Raw genomic sequence first — 19,264 nt, forward strand, 5'->3', positions numbered from 1 at the left:
GATACTTCCGGGTTGTGAATGTTCTTCTTTTTGTCCTTAAAAAGTGACAACATTTTCGTCTGTAGTTTATGTCATTTGACTGCATAGTGTAGCACTATTAATAATGTCCATGCTGTCTGTGACAGTATAAAATTATAGTGCATTTGAATTTTTGAAGGAATTTGACAGACTGGCAGACTTGTAGATGTTCAGTTCTCAAACCCTTTAGTGCCTATGTAGTAATTTGGAGCTGACTTCCACGCTGATGCCTGAATTAGGAACAGTTTCGGTATGAAATTAAATGGAGCAAGTCTGATTGACTGTGCACACAGTGTGGAACAAATCAGAACCACAGAATGATTCAGTGCAGTGAATTTCACCTCATCGCGTGCTGCTGTTTGTCCAGTTGATATGGTCACCTGAAAATCAAGACAACTTCACTGATAAATGATTCTGCTTTCATTATGCAGACAGGTAGTGTGTGGGTGTGTATATCTGTCCCTCACAGCACATACTGTATATACTGTATGTAGTAACCAAAAAAAAACCTGATGATGACCAAGTATTTCCCTGATGAAGATCGATGCATGTGACGAAAATAAGAAAGCCCCGGTATTTTGTTGCTCATCTCTGCCCTGTCTCGTCTGATCCCTTTACCGAAGGTGCATTTGATTTTAGCTGATTTTTTCCTTTTCATTTCTGCTGAGGAGAGGCATCCATCTTCGAAATTGAAACGTCGACTTGCCTGACCCACAGCTGCAACCAAAGAACGCTCTACCAAATACATGTTTTTATTGCCATCACATTCTTTATCCATTTGACTTCATTCTCATTTTTATTCAACATCACTGCTCTTGCTAATGTGTTTCTTGTTATGCATCATAATCTACTCTCTCTCTCTTAGGAAGTGAGCTAAGTACAATTTTTCGTTTGTGAAGAAAAGGCAAATTAATTGATTTCTTTTAAGTTTACCCATGGTAGTAATGTGGAAAATATGATCAAGAAAATAAGCAGTTAAGGCAATCATGTGCTTCATAAATGATCTAAACACATTTTATGTTGTTGGCCTGTTTAGCATACCAAGTAGTTTGGTAGTAGTTCTGACGAGTGTGGCATTATGGTTTATCCATTACAACACAACCATGCAAGTTACACAATGACGCTTTCTATATCTGTATCTGTTTAGTACTCCAAATATATATATATATATATATATATATATATATATATATATATATATATATATATATATATATATATATATATATGGCTGTTTGTTTGTTTGATTCATTAATATGAACCCCAGTGACCCTGGAAACACTGGAGTTCACTTGAGTTCGTAATCCCGCTCATGTAGTTATTAATTTTGTTTGTACCTGCTTGCGAAAATATAAGCAAATATATAAATATAATTGGGCAATTTAAACCACTGCAACCCTGACCAGGGAGTTACTAAAGACCAGCACACATTCCTGTTTATGTTTGTCCCTTGAGCTTCATATCTGACCACTTGCTTTCTTGTGCATGAAAGTAAAAACCTCTCGCTCATGCCATTTTTGTTGTTGTTGTTGCATCCCACAGGACCCCAGTCCTGATAGAGACCTTGACCTATATAAAACATTCTTGCAAACTTAAAAAAAAAACAATAGTGTGCCTCCTATTCGTGTCTGTATTTGTATTTTTTTTAGAACACATTATCTGTCCATTCCAAATAATGTATTCATATTCAATTACATGCCTAATGTTAAACATTAGTTCTATCACCTGGACATTCATCTGTAGCTTCTAATTCTGACAGTTTCACAGCCATCCATGTCCAAGACTTGAAGAGAGCATAATTAGCCCTGCTTTCAGGATGGGAAGGCTGGCAGTACTCTTTCTGTTGTCAAGCAGAATGACAGTCATATGGAAGAAGGCAGTTTGTGTTTCCTCCAAGTGCTGTCAGATGCCTCTGACGATCTATAACCAGAAAAAAATACATGCGGCAACTTCATGTGTTTCAGATGGAGCACATGTTAGCCTTCGCCTTCCCAGGTTCTGCGCTGATGTGCAATAGGGAAGAACCTGCTAGTTGCTGGAAAATGGCAGTGACTAACATTGGGTGAAAGAGAGGGTACAAAATTGCATGCACAAGTTTACAAGGAAGGCAGAGGGCACGAAGGAGACATGTAGACATGGGAGCAGCACTGAGATTTGCTTCCTTCCCCTGGAGTGAGATTAATCGACAGCATGCGATTGTGCGGGTGCAACTGTTCAAATATTTATCCTGAGCAGGATAGAGACCACAGGCACACATACAGAGAAAACAGTGGATTAGACCTGTGAGCTTTTTCCAGTAAAGAGGCGAGAGAGAGAGAGAGAGATAAAGCACTCTTCTCACCACTTGAAGGAGTCTACATGCAGTTTATTTATCTGCTTCTGCAGAGAGAGGAAAAAAATGAAACTACATGATATTTTCTTGTCTATTTTTATAAAAAAAAAAGGATAAAATCACTCATATAAGAATGTGATGCAAAAGATTATGTGTTTTGCATTTATTTTGCATTTCATCTAGCGTAGGCATCTGTGATTCATTCTGCTCCTCTCTTCTTTTCCCATCATAGCTCTTCTTGCTCCCACTTCACCGCCTTCTCCTTTCTCTCTTTCAGCCACTTGTGTGCTGTCTCTTTCTAAGTCGATGGGGTGCATGTGTGTGTGTGTGTGTGTGTGTGTGTGTGTGTGCGTGTGCAGTAGACTGCGACTGTCCTCTGGGTGTCAGCAGTAGCCGTGTGTTGGAGAATCTGCTACTGTTCCCTGTGCTTCTCTCTCCTCAACTCACAAAAAACTGTGTAAATGTATAAACATTAGATTTAAAAAAAAAAAAACTTCATGTGAAAAAAAAAACTATTATGTAGCACATCTAAGGCATAATGATCCAATGATTTCTGAGTGATATGGGAATGAGTATGGAAGATACTAGAACAATATGTAACCAGATCCTCTGCTCAGTTTTTGCCAGACACCATACGGGAAGCAGAGGTGACTTTGAGGCTCATTTGAGCAGGACGGACACACACATATGCACAAAAGGACAGAAGTGCCAAACTGATGAGCAGTGTGACCCACATGGTCCCTGCAACATGGCGCGGTTAAACAAGGAGAAGGATGGACAATGGGCAAATGCACAGAGGGAAGAGAAACGCAAGAGAATGCGAGTTTAAAGATGATAAAAACTACTACAGAAACAGGAGGTACCATTGGGCAAGAGAAGCACAGTGAATTATTGAAGGCATAATAAAATGTCCTTGGGGTGAAAAAAAAAAAACATTACATTATTCTTCCTCCCTTTTCATGCCGAGCCTGTGATTACTGAGCCGAAAAAAGTTCATATTCGCAGACCATTTTTCAAAGGGAGGAGAGAATCTTATCTCCAAATGGAGTTTGTTTTTTTTTTCTTTTCATTTCTCCTGGGAGCTTTCATTTGACAGAAAGCCTTCCTCTCCTCATCCCTGCCGTATTAGCCAACTCTCTCTTGCTATTCATAAGACCCATTTGTTTTAAATAAGCCTGAAATCATTCTGAAGGGAAGCTGAAGGTTACTTCACTCAGGTTTTACTTCATTAGCATCCCGTGTGAAGATGTGACAGCCCTCAAAACGATTCCCGTAATCCACAAGTGATTGGTCGAGCTTGCTGTTTATTCTGTTTACTTACGGCATTATCGGTCGAGGGAACAATCTGTTTGTGGGTGCGGCTCGTGGATGAGGTTAAGCAGGCTGCAGCTGGAAGTCTTCAGGGTTCATTTTTGGCTTATAATTGTCACTGGCGGTATGGATTAGATGTTTTGTTGTGCATTCAAAGCTGGTCATTTATGGATTGGGATCAATTATGTTGTTTGGCAGGTGAATTTGCCTGCAGCAAAACCAATTCCAGCATCATGGGTAAACAGTGTGCCTTTAATCGCTCAATCTGCACAAACAAATAGATATTGATGCAGCTTGTCAGTGCATGTTTAACAGCCAAAGGCCAGGTTTCCTAAAGGATCAGGGCACAAGGATCATCTATGTGACAGAATATTCTCGCCAGTCATAAAGCTAATATCGCAATGTTTTGTTGTTGTTTTTTTCCCCCACATTTATGTCCAGGTGCCATTAACAACAGCTCAGCATGAATGTATTCCTGAAGTATCAGAAATCACACTTGTACTCCTCCTATGGCTTATCTTTAAATATTTACATTTTTAAATATTATGCACTTATATTACAAAAACATTCATTTCAACATCTCTCTCTCTCTCTCTCTCTCTCTCTCTCTCTTTCTCTTTGTCTTTGGTCATTGAGGGCACATTATGATATCAGCTCCTGTCCTCCCACATAGTTGATTTGTGAGTAATTAAAATTGTCTGTGCCAGAACATGGGCCAGCTTCATGTTCTATTCATGCAGATTAATACATATTTGTCGGGGCCTGTGGGAGCAGACAGGCGGCACTGTCTGCTATTAAACATTCATGAGAGCACAGGACACAGAGAGTCACATTCTACTGGTATTTATGGGCTCATTCTCACATCCTTATGCTATCATAATGGGATCACGAAACGGAGGACATCATTGGTGGACAGGGACTTTTAAATGACAGTGCAATTTAATTCATAGAAATTAGGAGGGAAAAAAATAGGTTTGCTCCAGGAAGACTTTAGTAGCCAGCTCATTTTGTGTGTGTGTGTGTGTGTGTGTTGTATCTCAGGAGGCTGGAGTAGCTGGAGGAACTGGGGAGAATGTAGCAGTGAGTGTGGGGGTGGTGTTCAGACACGCACACGTGTGTGTCAGTCATCTCCGGAGGAGGCGTACCTGTGTGCCGGAGTGCTGGAAGAGGGCCGTCCTTGTAACCCTCAACCCTGCATTGGTGAGTTCTGCTCTGTGCGTGTGTGTAGGAATGATTTCAGATGGTTTTGTGTTACCTCATAGTTTTTTTTCATGTCTGTTCTCTTTCCCCATCTTTCTCTCTCTCTCTCTCTCTCTCTCTCTCTCTCTCTCTCTCTTAAGCCGGTGTACACTGTACAATTTTTTGATCAGATTTTGCTGTCGCAGACAAAAACTACATATTGTAAAAAAAAATAGTTGGTCGTGAGTTGAGAATGGCGGTCTTAGAAGGCATAATGTGACACGTTTATTGGTGGTCTTAGAAGGCGTAATGTGACATGATTACTGGCGGTCTTAGAAGGCATAATGTGCCACTGTGACCAAAGACAGCTGATGTCAAATTTTGATTAAACTTTCAGACTGTACCGCTGCTGCAGCACTCATCTAAAAGCCACCAATAAGAGGATGGGATAGGATGACGCAAAACTCAATATACAAAATGAAATGTTTACATTTGATCACATGATCATTTAAAATACTGACTTGCTCACAGTAATTATGATTGTGCAGGGCTCTAGTGCAGTGAGTTGCAAAGCTACCGCATTTGCCAATTGCCAAAAAAAATTATACTTATTACCTCAAGCTCAGGTTGAATTATAGACATTCCATGTTGTCCTCCGTTACTCATCCTCAAACTCCCCATCTTTGCCTTTTACTTTGTATTTTTCTAGCCATAACATTATTATTATTATAACAAACACTTGTTTCTGTTTACGCGACCCCCAATTTGTGCACAAGCCCAGATCCCGCTGATGGATGACATAGGCGTAACTAATTTTCTTTAACCGCAGGTCTATCTTTAGAGGATCTTCATCGTATAATCTGACATAGAGAACACATCACACAGTCTGTTATAGACTTTGGCCAAGATTTTATTGGGATCATCTCCTACAAGTGTGACAAGTAAAAATCTTAAAAGACTCAATTCAGTTTTATTTGTATAGCACTTTTATCAATGGACATTATCACAAAGCAGCTTTATAGAAATATATACAGTTCATATAAAAAGTCTAAACATGCCTGTTAAAATTAGTTTTTGTGATGTAAAAAAAGAACTTTTTCCACCCTCAATATGAAATTAAAAGGTATAAAAAGTAAGTGAAAAACAATCAGAAAAACAATTTTATGGAAAAATAGGAAAAATAAAAAACTCACAACAACCTGGTTTCATATGTATGCACACCCTTTTATAATTGGGGGTGTGGCTGTGCTCAGAATGAACCAATCACGTTCAATCTCATGTTCAAAAGTAATTATCATACAGCTGTCATCAATGAAATTATTCTGATTAACCCCAAATAAAGACCAGCTGTTTCTGTGGGATTTCCTTCACATCTTCTTGGTTTCATCTGACTTCTGAAGCCATGGTCTGCAAAGAGCTTACAAAGCCTGTACAAGGTCCCACTGTCGAAAGGTATCGATCAGGAGAGGGTTACAAAAAATTCCAAAACATTAGATGTACCATGGAACACCGTGAAGGCTGTCATCAACAAGGGGAGAAAATGGGGCACCACAGTGACATCAGCAAGAACAAGACGTCCATCCAAAATTTATAAAAGGACAAGACAAAGACTTACCAGGGAGGCTGCCAAGAAACCTATGGCAACATTAAAAGAGCTGCAGGAGAATCTGACAAGTATTGATTACTCTCTGACAACAATATCTCATATTCTACACATGTCTGGGCTATGGAGTAGGGTGGCTAGACGGAAGCCCGTAAATCACCCCAAACTATGTGGCAAAATGTGTTATGGTCTGAGACCAATTCCAAAAGTTATAATAATTCCATAATTCCAAGAGGTATGTTTGGTGCAAACAAAAGCACATCACCAAAAGAACACTATACCCACTGTGAAGCATGGTGGTGGCAGCATCATGCTTTAGGGCTGATTATCTTCAGCCAGAACAAAACAGGGTTTTTATCAAGGTGGAGGGAATCATGAATAGCTACAAATACCAGTCGATTTTAGCACAAAACCTTCAGGTGTCTGCTAGTAAGCTGAAGATGACAAGGGATTTCCCCTTTTAGCATGACAAGGACCCAAAGCATACATCCAAATCAACAAAGGAATGTCTTAATCAAAAGAAGATAAATGTTTTCCAATGACCTAGCAAGAGCCTAGACCTGAATCCAACTAAAAATCTGTGGGATAACCTGAAGTGGGCTGTGCACAGGAGATGCCCTTACAATCTGATGGATTTAGAATGTTTTTGCAAGAAAGAGTGAGAAAATATTGCCAAGTCAAGATGTGGCATGCTGATTCACTCATAATAAAAAGGTGTTTCAACAATATATTAGTTTAGGGGTGTGCACACTTATGCAACCAGTTTATTGTAAGTTTTTTATTTTTCCCTAAAATGTTTCTGATTGTTGTTCACTGTAATTTCACACTGAGGGCGGAAAGGTTCAGATATGATTTATTTGGTTTCATTTTTTTTTCATCACAAAAACCTGCTATTTTAACATGGATGTGTAGACTTTTTATATCCACTGTAAATTCAGGATATACATTTTAAATTTATGAATTTATCCCTAATGAGCAAGCCAGAGGCTACGGTGGCAAGGAAAAACTTCCTGAGACGAAATGAGGAAGAAACCTTGAGAGGAACCAGACTCAAAAGGGAACCCATCCTCATTTGAGTGACACTGGATTATTATAAATAATTCCCTTCTATAACTGTATACTATAAGGTCAAACGGAGCAATTATGTAAACAGGAAATTCATTATAGTTTTCACATGAAGTCTATTTTGAGTGCAAAACTGTTCATGGGAATTGCCGTCCTAAAGCTATCAAAGCAATTGCAGTCGTAAGCCATCGTAGCAAAACTGTTCATATCAATTGAAGTCCAAAGCTATCTTCATAGTTTCTAAGTGGTACCATCCACAGTAATCTCATGTAATCTCGGGCTGTTCGTGTAGGGCCATCCTCAGCAGCAGCGAGTGGTTTCCAAAGACCGGCATAATCGCACAGTCTAAAACCGGCTACACATTCTGTTTGCCTCTCTTTTCGATACATAGCATCCTCTTCTTCTTAAGTTCTTCATACTTTACAGCAAATGAGATATTTGTGTTTTCCCGCTGTGAGCTTTGATAGAATGATAGAATGATTTTTTTTTTCTCTGTGCCTGTTGTTTAACTTAGGCTACAGCCAGTACTCATCTAAAGCGAAGGTTTTAAGCACACTGAAATATACTGGGCTGGAGGACACCAAATTTGGTAAGCAGAGTTCTGACGTTATGACTGAGGCAGTATGAATGGGGCTCACACTTCATAGTGAAGAAAATGTCATGAGTTAATTGACAGATCCATGTTCAGGGTCATCAGCTGTAAATGTCTTCATTTATATATGTGTTCCATTCACGCATGATCCATGTTGGCATTCATCCACTACATCCACTGCTCACTCCATCTCACCCTCTCAGCCTTCCAACACACCAGCATGCTAAAACTGCCCAACACAGTTCCCTCTCTCATTCTCAAAATAATTATACTAAGATTCTTTCTTATCACTTAGACTCTACTGATTATACATGCACACACACTGAGAATATCTGCTGAACACCTCTGTGTCATTGTAAAACAACAGGGCAAAAAAATTCCACAGGCACACATCCAGTGCACACTTCTTTTTGGAATGAGTATAGTCCCAGTAATCAGCATCGCCGTATTTCCGTATCTCCCAAGCATGGCAGATGCTGTTGAACAGTCACGCACAGCTCTGTCCAATAGGAAATCCAGTCTAGTCGCTAACCCCACCCCATCCTGCAGGCAAAGGCCGATACAGCTCTCGTAGCCAATCTCTGCGATCGGCGGACAGCCGCAAACGAGAGGATGTGGACAAGAGCCGTGCTGGACAGCAGTCTCCTCAGACAGGTAAGAATACAGGCATCAGCCACCTTTACAGCTTGGGCACACACACACACGCACACATACACACACACACACACACACACACACACACGCATGCACACATGCACAAGTCAAATTTGATTCTGTATTAGTGTAGTATGATTAGCACTAATGCTGAAGAAACAATTATTCACCAACTTTCATATAAGAAAATTTATTATCGAAAGATTAAATTGATCAAATTGATAAAGTGATCAAAATTTGATAGTTGATGAAATGGATAAAACTTTAAAATCAAAAGCTCAAATCTAAGTCAAGTACCAAGTCAAATCCAAGTCAACTGAGTCCTAGTCAAGTTATAAGTCATGAAAATCGTGACACTTAACATGTATAACATAAAAGATGTAAACACACAACCAGGTTAACACACACTTATTTGTGGCCAATTATCACACATAGATACACGCAGGGGTGTAGATTGGATGTGCATGTGGCTATGGCCTCATCTCGTCTGAATATGAGTGGGATGTGTGTGTCCCGTGATGTGTCTTGGCATGGTTCACAGTGAGACAGCAGTTTGTTTATGAATCATGGACTCAATATGTAAAAATATTTTTTGAATATCTGAGAGCCTGTTGAGCCAACAACTCCACTTCATAACCATTAAAGGCAACACATAGCTTGGGTCTAGTCATGCTGTCTTTTGTCTTTGCATGATTGTTTATTTTGTACTGAGTTTAGGATTGACACATCGGATTAGAGGTCACAGGGACAAAAAAGTGGCTGCATGGGGTTACGTTAAATATTGCATGTACTCCTTGTGTTCTTAATTATGCTCAGGACAGCCAGGGTAGGTGTATTGCTTCAAATATTGTTTAAGTTACATCAAAATAAAATGTTCTTTCAATGTCTTTCAGAAATTTAATTTAATTTTATTTTATTTTATAAATAATTTGAGACAGATTTTTTTTTATTTTTCCCCTCACTCTTTCTGCTCAATACCTTTCACTAAATTTGATGTAGAAATTAGATTTGCCTTTATTTAAGTGAGGCTTCCTAGCTAGTACATCCTGTTTCCTTGCTCTGACAGCTCATATCATCTTACTAGATAGTCATGACAGCTCAACACATCCTACTGAACTCTCATGAAAGCTCATATTTCTGCTCTTCAAGCACACCATCCGCATCTGCTTAGTGGACGGTGATGAACGTCTGATACTATTTTACTGAACAATTAAGCCAGTCTTCTCCTTTGCATGATTACCATAATTTCCCTGCTCCATCAGCTGTGCTTTGTCAAACCACTCTGTCATTCGCTCTGCTTCCCTATTGGCTGCAAATCACAGGTGTCTAAATCATCTGCTGAATAGCCATTTCAAAATATCACTTGACATATCCTGAAAAGAAGCATTCACCTCGTACGGAGATGGATGCTCTGGATATGTACAGAGGCCTGAGGGTGTTGACGCCTCTCGCTGTTAGCACAGAAAGCTGTTCCTGCATGTTGAATTCCTGAATTCTTTTCGGCCCTTTCTTCCTGCCCCCTACTCCCTTTCCTCTACCCCCACCCTGCCCCGGTAGACTCTCCTGTGGGTGAGGAGTGGTCCCCGTGGAGTGTATGCTCAGCTACGTGTGGCGAAGGCTGGCAGAGTCGCACACGCTTCTGTGTTTCAGCCTCGTACAGCACGCAGTGCAGCGGGCCACTGCGTGAGCAGAGACCCTGCAACAACACCGCCGTGTGCCCAGGTAAGAGAAGCCTGCCCCGCCCTCTCCAATACCATCAGCCCCTCTCGTCCTGAAGCTCCAATGCCAAGTACCCACACACCAACTCTCCAGCTGAGGTCCCCTCTCCCTGAGCTCCAGTGCTCAGCAAGATAGTAATGGGTTTAAGCAGAACATAGCATGACATGTACCAACAGTGCCAAACTTGTCCCATGGCATGATGGTCAGTGTCTCCCTCTCCATCCCCTCCTCTTTCTCCTTCTCCCCCTCTCTACTCCCTCTCTCTCTGTCTCCAGCTATTTGAAAGAAGTGCACATCAGAGCATACCCACATACCCACCTCTGGGATATACATAAATATGCAAAGCGATCCTCGAACAGCCGCCCACATATGAAATACACAGGATAGCTCCCAACGCACACAGTCATGCCTCATATTACTAAAACATTCAAGATCTCAGATTGCATCATATGTGGTGGTTTGCATGCCTCAGAGTTTTAACATGTGTAATGCAGTGACATAAATTTTTTTATTTGTATGCACATTTAATTTTTTTCATGTAGGTAGTTCTTTGGTGTGTGCTGGTGTGCTTTTGTGTGTGGACCGGTGTTTTTCTCTCTATAAATCATCCCCTAGCCGCTCTGATTGCAGTGCACGGTGCGTGGGATGAGTGGTCTCCATGGAGCCTGTGTTCTTCTACCTGTGGCCGTGGATATAGGGACCGCACACGCACTTGCAAGCCACCGCAGTTCGGAGGTGATGAGTGCGTGGGCCCAGAGAAACAGACCAAATTCTGCAACATCGCCGTCTGCCCAGGTGAAGATCTTTAAATAAAGAGCGCCTCATTTAGCTTTAATGACTTCCATCAAGTGTCACAATTAAAAGCAGATGAGAGGCTGTGTAGGAGGGGGGATATTGAAAGGCGGCTTTGTCAGCCTCATTCACAGAGATGGTGACTAAGGGAGCTTTTAAGCCACTCTAGAATGGACTAAAGGCTTGGCAACAAAAAGCTCTCTCGCTCTCTCGCTCTCTCTCTCTCTTTCTCTGTATTTCTCCCAATTCTTTCTCTCTCTTACCAGTGGATGGCGTGTGGAATGAGTGGTCCAGTTGGAGTTCTTGCTCAGTTTCATGTGCGAATGGGACCATGCAGCGCACACGTGAGTGTAATGGCCCGTCATACGGCGGCTCAGAATGCCAGGGTGAGTGGCTGCAGATGCGTGACTGCTTCCTCAGGGAGTGCCCTGTGGATGGACAATGGCAGCAGTGGAGTTCCTGGTCGAGCTGTACCAAGACGTGTGGTGGTGGGAGCCAGCAGAGGCAGAGAGTGTGCTATGGACCCTTCTTTGCCGGGGAGCCATGCCCAGGAGACCACATGGAAATACAGCGTTGCAATGAGAAGAGATGCCCAGGTGCAATGCTAGTAATGCCACTCAATGTTTTACTTACATATATATTTTATAAACTTAAACTTCTTTATTTAACACAGAACCCCATGAGATTTGTGATGAGGAGAACTTCTCAAATGTAGTGTGGAAGAGAACTCCTGCTGGAGATACAGCAGCTGTACGTTGCCCACCAAATGCTGCTGGTAAGAGACCAAACTTGAGCCACTCAAATAATGGCACACACCTGCACGGCTCATGACTATTCTCAGCATCATTCAGATTCAGCACTATCAACTTCAGAAAAGGAAAATGTAACACACACGTTAACTAACACTATTTACTTGAAAATAAACATTAACAAACCACCAATTTCAGCATTAATAAACCATAAGTAAGTAGGATTAGGTTTAGGTCTCGTGTTTGTACAGTACCTTTTCATACACAGTTCATTCATATGAAATTAAATGAAATCCAACGATATTTCTTATGCTCATGCAAATTCGTACATGAGAGCATACAGTATTAACAAACTGCCATTAACGGGCTGCAATCATAGCCACTGGTGTGTCATTGCTTCAGGCACCATATTTCGTCGCTGCTCTCTGGATGAAGAGGGAATTGCCTACTGGGAAAACCCCTCTTATATGAAGTGCATCTCTAACGACTACCGCAGCATCCAAACACTGGTGAGCACTCTGATGACAGCACACTGACCAACACATAGTGCGTGTTATTGTGGAAACTGAGAAGGTTTTAAATGATAATCATTTCTTTAGACCCGTGACCACCTGTCAAAGGCACAGAGAGGGCTTGTGGGAGATGGAGTTTCAGAGGTTATGAACAAGCTGAAGGTGACTTCCAGTGAGGGGACCAGCTACAGTGGAGACTTGCTGGCTATAATCGACATCCTGAAGAACATGACAGAGATATTTAGGAGGTCCTACTACAGCCCCAGCAGTGCTGACATGAGGGTTAGTGCAGCACAATGTTTCACTCAGAGAAAGACAGTGAGAGACATAGCGGAAAAGTGTTCTATACTGTTACACTATATGAAACCTTATTGTGCGCTTGTTTGGTCTGCAGAACTTTGTTCAGTCAGTTAGTAACCTGCTGATGGATGAAAACAGAGAGAGATGGGAAGAAGCACAGCTGGTGAGTTCTTCCTTCTACAGTTTTGTACATATATATATATATATATATATATATATATATATATATATATATATATATATATATATATATAATGACATGTACTGTATATATGTATAGCCAGGAATAAACACAACATGATTCATAAATCATTTACCATGTTTTCAGGCGTTTGATTTAAAAAGAATATCCTAGGAAAAGTCTTGATATAAGGAAATAATGACAGAGGAGAGAAAGGGCAGGACTACTGTAAAATCCAAGGAGTGTTTCCTCTTTCCTCTTTGCAAATTTACAAATGAATTAGATTGAAATTTAAATAGCATCCTCATTAATATTGTACTAAGCTAATCTTTTAGTCCTCCATACCCACAGGCTAAAAGTTGAAAAGTTGAAAGTTGTTTTGTCTAGCGTTTTTTAGCATCCTCTCATTCCTCCAAAATTTGATGCTTTTCAAACAAATTAAAACAAATGTTAAAGTCCATGTCATTTTGGTTTAGCAATGCAATAGCAAAAGTGATAGTGTAGCATAAATATAACCCGTTATTTATTCTTGTTGGAATCAGGAATTTTTTTTTTTTAACAGATTTGCTTTAGAGGTATCTCATTCACACCTGCTAGTCATTATAAGTGTGTATTTAATATAATGGTTGAGTTTCCTAGTTTTAATATGAAGTTTTCTCTGTCTTGGATTTTAACTACTAAAGAATGGCCTTTATGAAACCCATTATTTAGCTTGGACTATATGACTAATGCATTATTACATTTAGTTTCTGAAGGTGGTCTTATCAGTTATTAAACTTTTGTTCTGGTACACATTTGTAAATGTCACGGAGAGAGAGAGAGAGAGAGAGAGAGAGAAACAGAGAGAGAGATGGGAGTGCAGCAGGTATGACTCAGTTAGCTGTGGGTCTGGAAGAGGAGTGTGGACTGTAGGAGCATTATAGAGAGAGAGATTCCTCTCTCTTCTATCAGTCCTTAAACATTCAGTCTGCATCACCATCACTAATCATCTATAGATTAGGACCACATCCATATGCTTAGAACGCCAACTGACAAACACACTGATGCATCGTTTTGGACATAAACCTAATGACATTTATGATTAATAAAGCCAGACATTTGATGGATCAAATATTTATAGTGTATCTTTAAACTAATTCTCTGCATTTATATTAACAATCCTGTCATCACTTACCCACAAACATTCCTCCAAAGCTGCCATTTTAAAGTGTTGGATTGTTTCATCCTTTTCTTGTCATCTTTATCTTTCAGTTAGGTCCTAACATTAAGGAGCTCTTTCGTCTGGTGGAGGATTTTGTTGACGTCATCAGCCTCCGTATGAAGGACTTTCAAGATAACTATGAGGTCACAGACAACCTTGGTTAGTCATATTATGCTTTAACTGTGCTGTTTCAAAAATGCTACATCACTGTGAGCATTCAAAAGCAAATATACGTATACAGATAATTCATTTAAATAACTTCCGGTACTGAGTTGATATTCTTGGCGCATAAATTTGTCGAGTTGGAAATGTCATGAACACTGTTTCAGAAAATCCTCACTGTGAAGGAAACATTCCCCTGAGATGTTTACTCTTCTTCTGGGAAAAGCAGGTGTATGTACATTTACCCAGATCCTGTAGCTCTGGGCATTCGCAGGGCATTCATATCCCACTGTGATCCACCCACAATTCCACAGCACAGGGCCCACATGGGAGAAGTGCTTTACTCACACACAGAAACTGGCAGAGACAGGCAGGAGATGAGCTGTTTCTCACTAGGACACTCAGGGGGACCAAAAATGGCAGATTGGAGAGAAGCGTGGAGAGGTGGGGGTGTGTGGGCTGAGAACAGTTCTTTACCATCACCTGTCAGAAATGCATGTCCAGCTATGGAACTGTCATCTGTCCCTGAGCAAATGGTTTCTCATTCCCACGCCTAATCACATGCACGCAAACACAGACAGTAAATAAAAATTTTTAAGTGTATTCTGTCAAGCTAATAAACCTTAGGAATTATCTCTTTAGACTGCATGAGGACAGGTTTGCTTAGGCTCTGTGCCTGTTTATTTTAGTTCTAATGGCTGTCTGTGTGTGCCTTCCCACAGTGTTGAGCCTTCATAAGCGACCTGTTGCAGGCACTGCAGATATTAGCTTTCCAAAAAAGGGCTGGATGGGCATGGAGGACTGGGCTCGAAACTCTGAGGACAAGGTCACCATCTCAAAGAGCATTGTCTCTTCTGGTAACCCAGGTGAGTAGCTTGGACATATTTTGTACAACACTCACAAGATACACTTATGTCTTTACGTCTTTAACTTAAAGGGTGTTTCCGCACTTGGCCTTACTTTAGACTGCACCCGGGACCGATTCTGGGATTATTTTGGGGAAGAGCTTTAACATTAAAGAGTTCTTTCTGACCCTTCGATTGTGCAATTCCACACCTCACTTTTGAGTGTGCAAGTTTGCACAATGGGAGACACTAGGTTCATCCATTTACTGTTTTGCATTATTTTCCTTTGGTACAAATACTCAAGCAGAGAAGAGCAGCACTTTTCTAGGATGCATGGAATATCATTGTGCAGGAATATTTGCAGATGAGGAGCTGTATGAAAAGACTTTTAGCCATGCTTTGTTCATGATGCTCTCACTGGAAGGACAAAGATGAACTAAGTACAGTGCTCCAATCCTATTGAAGTCTGGTTTTATATATCAGTAAGGTGTTTCATCTCCTTCTCTGGCCATACCAACCCTTTCCCTGCTATCACGAAACTTGAAACAGGAAGTAACCCAATCACATTGCTCGGCATGCAGCACAGGGATAGAGATAGCTTCCATGCCTGTTGTAGACTGTACCACTGTTTGGTGGAAGCGAGCTCCAGACAACCGTTATCAAGAGGACCAGGGAATGGTTCTCTGATCTGCTCCCGGGCTTCAAAACAGAGCTCATGTGAAAAGCGGCCCCGAGTCTGAAAAAACATGCAAGTGTGAAAATGACCCAAGACTTTGCAAAGAAAAATATCAAATAAACATACACACCAGATACATACACCTACCAGTGCAATACAAGTAGTTATAGGTGTCTACAGGTAGTGTTCGTCGTCTTATATGAAGGGAGGTCTATTGAAAAGAAAAACTTTGTTTTACTTTTGTTTAGGAGGAGCAGTGGGCTGAGATTTGTTTGTCCAAACATACGCATCATTAGAGAAGTTCCCTCCCCTGTGACTATGCTAATAGGGCAGTTGCCGCTTAATCAGGAGTCAACAGGAGCCAATCAAGAGCAATTAGGCCTAATTTCCACTCCCACTGGGGGCTCCGTTTCAATGACACTTGGAGCAGATTGATAACAAGTCAAGTTTGGGGCATGCTGAGAGTGGTGCTTGTGAGAAATAAACTTTGAGATCTTTGAGAGCTCAGAGAAAAACTCCAAAGGGTATTTTCTCCATGACTCTACTTTTGCTCCCATAGCCACTGTAGCTGTTTTGTACTGACAGATAGAGTGAGTTGAGGCAGACAGGAATAAAACTGTCCCTAGGGATCAGAGGAAAGTAACTCAGCCTCTTTCGACTCTCCGCCCCTCCATACCCATGTAGGCTCAGCTGCAGCCCCAAAGGTGCAGTCTGTGTACACACTGCCTGGCTGCCAGTCTTTCTCTCCCTCTCCCCTATCTTACTCACTCTCTCTGTATCTGCCAGCCACACACTGTGTATGTGTTTGTGTTTGCATGTATTCAAGCCCTGGGCTCTGTCCAGTTCTACTTCTTCCTTTCCAGCTGTGAAGCGTGCCTGCACAGTGCCACATGTTTTCTCACGCTTCATTTGTCTGCTTTTTCATCAGAGGTTCAACATGGCTGTGACATTTCAGACCTAATATGCTAATGTGTGCCATCATTGCAGCCACTGTGAAAGTAGGCTTGTGTGAATTAGAAGTCACTCTGTATGACAAGCATATGTGTGTATGCATATGTTTAGCGTGCATGTTAATTGCGTGTATAGGCTGCATGACATGAATTCCCCCTCTTACAGAAAATATATATAATATAAGTCTGAATGGAGCAATTAAGGCAATATTTTTCAGCTTGCTTTTATTTAATATCATGTTTTACATAACTTCGATTTGAGTAACTGATTAATCCTGGTTTGGGTCATGGTGGATCTATAGCCCATCCCGGGTACACAGAGTGCAAAGTGGGAATACACTCTGGATAGGATACCAGTCTGTCGCAGGGTACCGCGTATACACTCAGTCATGGGACACTTTAGCATAGCCAGTCCATCTGTCAGCATGTATTTGGGAGGGAACCGGAGAACCTGGAGGAAACCCATATAGACAACATGTAAACCTCCACACAGACAGTAACCTCAGCTCAGGATCAAACTGGGGACATTTGACTTGTGAGTTGGCAATGGGCAATGCTGCCTGCTGCCCCCTTTGCCACCTAAGTAATTTTCTGTACACGTTCTTGTGTGTGTGTGTGTGTGTGTGTGTGTGTATGTGTGTTGCAGCTGAAGATGAGGCTTCAGCGTTTGTAACTGGCATTGTCCTCTATCGAAACCTTGGCAGTATCCTGTCTCTTCAGAGGTAAGCAGCTACGTCACGCCGTCTTCTCCTCTTGATTTGTGCAACTTTGCTTGGATTGTTCATGCTTCTGCTAATCCAGGCTGAAATGCAATGAGCAGGAACTGATTGCAGTCTGTGGGTTATTAATTCATTCAGTATGCTTCTTATAAGTAATACACTATTACAGGAAAAGTACTTCAAGGTTAATAGCTGGGGAGGGAAAAATCGGTCTGATGTTTTCTCATTTTGTTAATCTGTAGTAGTAATTTTATTTTATTAATTTTCTTTTTATTTCCTTTTGCCCTTGAGAATTGATTTTTTTTTTTTTACTAGTTATCTCTTTTTTGTATCATCCTGAGTGTGATCATGTGGGGTTCTGAGAGAGACACCAGCTGACAGAAACACTCATCCTGACTGATTATGTACTTGCACAGGTGTGTGTGTGTGTGTGTGTGTGTGTGTGTGCGCGTGTGAACAGACATATTAATGTGGTATGAGTTTGGATATCTTGGACAGTTGTGTTGCACATTCTTATATATGAATTTGCAGTACTAATCTGATTGAAATCTGAATAGCTGTGCTCAGGCTGAAGCTCAAGGTCAGCTTCTCCTTTTTCTCCTTCCCCCTTTCTCTCACTTTCTTTTCTCTTTGTTCTCACAGAAACAGCACTGTGTTGAACTCCAAGGTGATCTCTGTGACAATCAAACCCACTCCCATTTCTCTCTCTGCCCCAGTGGAGATAGAATTCTCACACCTTTACAACGTAAGCCACTCTGACCTCCGAACTCAATCAGATAAAATGCACACAGAATAAAAGAAAGCGAATAATGTTTGAGCAGGTTTGTCTTTTGAAACCTTTATTAGTGGTACATCAACAACACCAATAATAATAATAATAATAATAATAATAATAATAATAATTGTTATTTGTGTAGAACCTTTACAGAAAAAAGAAACCCAAACTAAAAAGATTGGTCAATAATTTCATGCACAAGTACAACCTAAAGAAAGGAGCATTTTCTCGTTTGGTTTTAATAGCTTTCTTTGCCTGACTGCTTGCCGGGAGTGTAAATAAAAAATGTGTTGTATCATTAATTTCTTTTAAAACAAGTAAGGTGTAGCCTAAAAGAACAGACAAACACAGAAGCAATACATTTTTGCTTCTGAATTTGTGTAAGTCTGAGAAGCAAGCCTTCCTACAGTTCTTAGTAATTTCTCTTTCTTCTTTTGAACTAATGAAAGGAATTTCTTTTTTGCATTCAATATGCTTTCATTATACTAAACAATCAATGTTACTTAAATTTAACCCCTCAGACTTTTGTTTATTACCTCTTTTGAATGCTAAAGTGTGTTCCTGAGTCATATATCATATTTATACAGATTTATACAATAGGTAGTTGTAGTCCACTAATTTGATTGGTCAAGTGGAGTTTCAAGAATGCCTAGATTTCCTATAACCACACTGCGATGTTTCACTATTCTTATCACTCCGCTCGTCTGTTTTCACCATATAAAATTCCACTTCCTAATTCAAAACTGTTACTACTGTAGTGTTAGCAACATCATCAGCGGACATGGCACAAAATACTTTTCCGGAATATAACATTTGGCTTCAAATATGAAAGCGTGTTTGTTGAAGATGAAAAGGAAGAAGGGACACCAATTTAACTGGAAGCACCTTTAAGGGGAATGTACAAATCCATGTGAGCTAGCTAGCCCGCT

General features: G+C 40.7%; 1 protein-coding gene across 9 annotated transcripts in view; it reads left to right on the forward strand.

Moving 5' to 3' along the window:
* adgrb1a (adhesion G protein-coupled receptor B1a) overlaps window positions 1-19,264 on the forward strand; it is an 84,372-nt gene that overhangs the window by 34,573 nt on the left and 30,535 nt on the right. For 4 of the 9 annotated variants that reach the window (XM_026913804.3, XM_026913805.3, XM_026913808.3 and 1 more), the window contains exons 3-16: window positions 4,703-4,861; window positions 8,023-8,097; window positions 8,650-8,754; window positions 10,312-10,476; window positions 11,089-11,268; window positions 11,532-11,861; window positions 11,939-12,040; window positions 12,417-12,523; window positions 12,614-12,808; window positions 12,921-12,989; window positions 14,259-14,367; window positions 15,093-15,236; window positions 17,488-17,563; window positions 18,203-18,305. In XM_026913804.3, coding sequence (XP_026769605.1) covers window positions 4,703-4,861; window positions 8,023-8,097; window positions 8,650-8,754; window positions 10,312-10,476; window positions 11,089-11,268; window positions 11,532-11,861; window positions 11,939-12,040; window positions 12,417-12,523; window positions 12,614-12,808; window positions 12,921-12,989; window positions 14,259-14,367; window positions 15,093-15,236; window positions 17,488-17,563; window positions 18,203-18,305 — 1,919 coding nt within the window. The remainder of the gene's footprint in view (window positions 1-4,702; window positions 4,862-8,022; window positions 8,098-8,649; window positions 8,755-10,311; window positions 10,477-11,088; window positions 11,269-11,531; window positions 11,862-11,938; window positions 12,041-12,416; window positions 12,524-12,613; window positions 12,809-12,920; window positions 12,990-14,258; window positions 14,368-15,092; window positions 15,237-17,487; window positions 17,564-18,202; window positions 18,306-19,264) is intronic. The other 5 variants (XM_026913807.3, XM_026913812.3, XM_026913809.3 and 2 more) reach the window with 4 other exon arrangements.

The sequence above is a fragment of the Pangasianodon hypophthalmus genome, chromosome 1 (assembly GCF_027358585.1).
Source record: "Pangasianodon hypophthalmus isolate fPanHyp1 chromosome 1, fPanHyp1.pri, whole genome shotgun sequence".
NCBI classification, from domain to species: Eukaryota; Metazoa; Chordata; class Actinopteri; order Siluriformes; family Pangasiidae; genus Pangasianodon; species Pangasianodon hypophthalmus.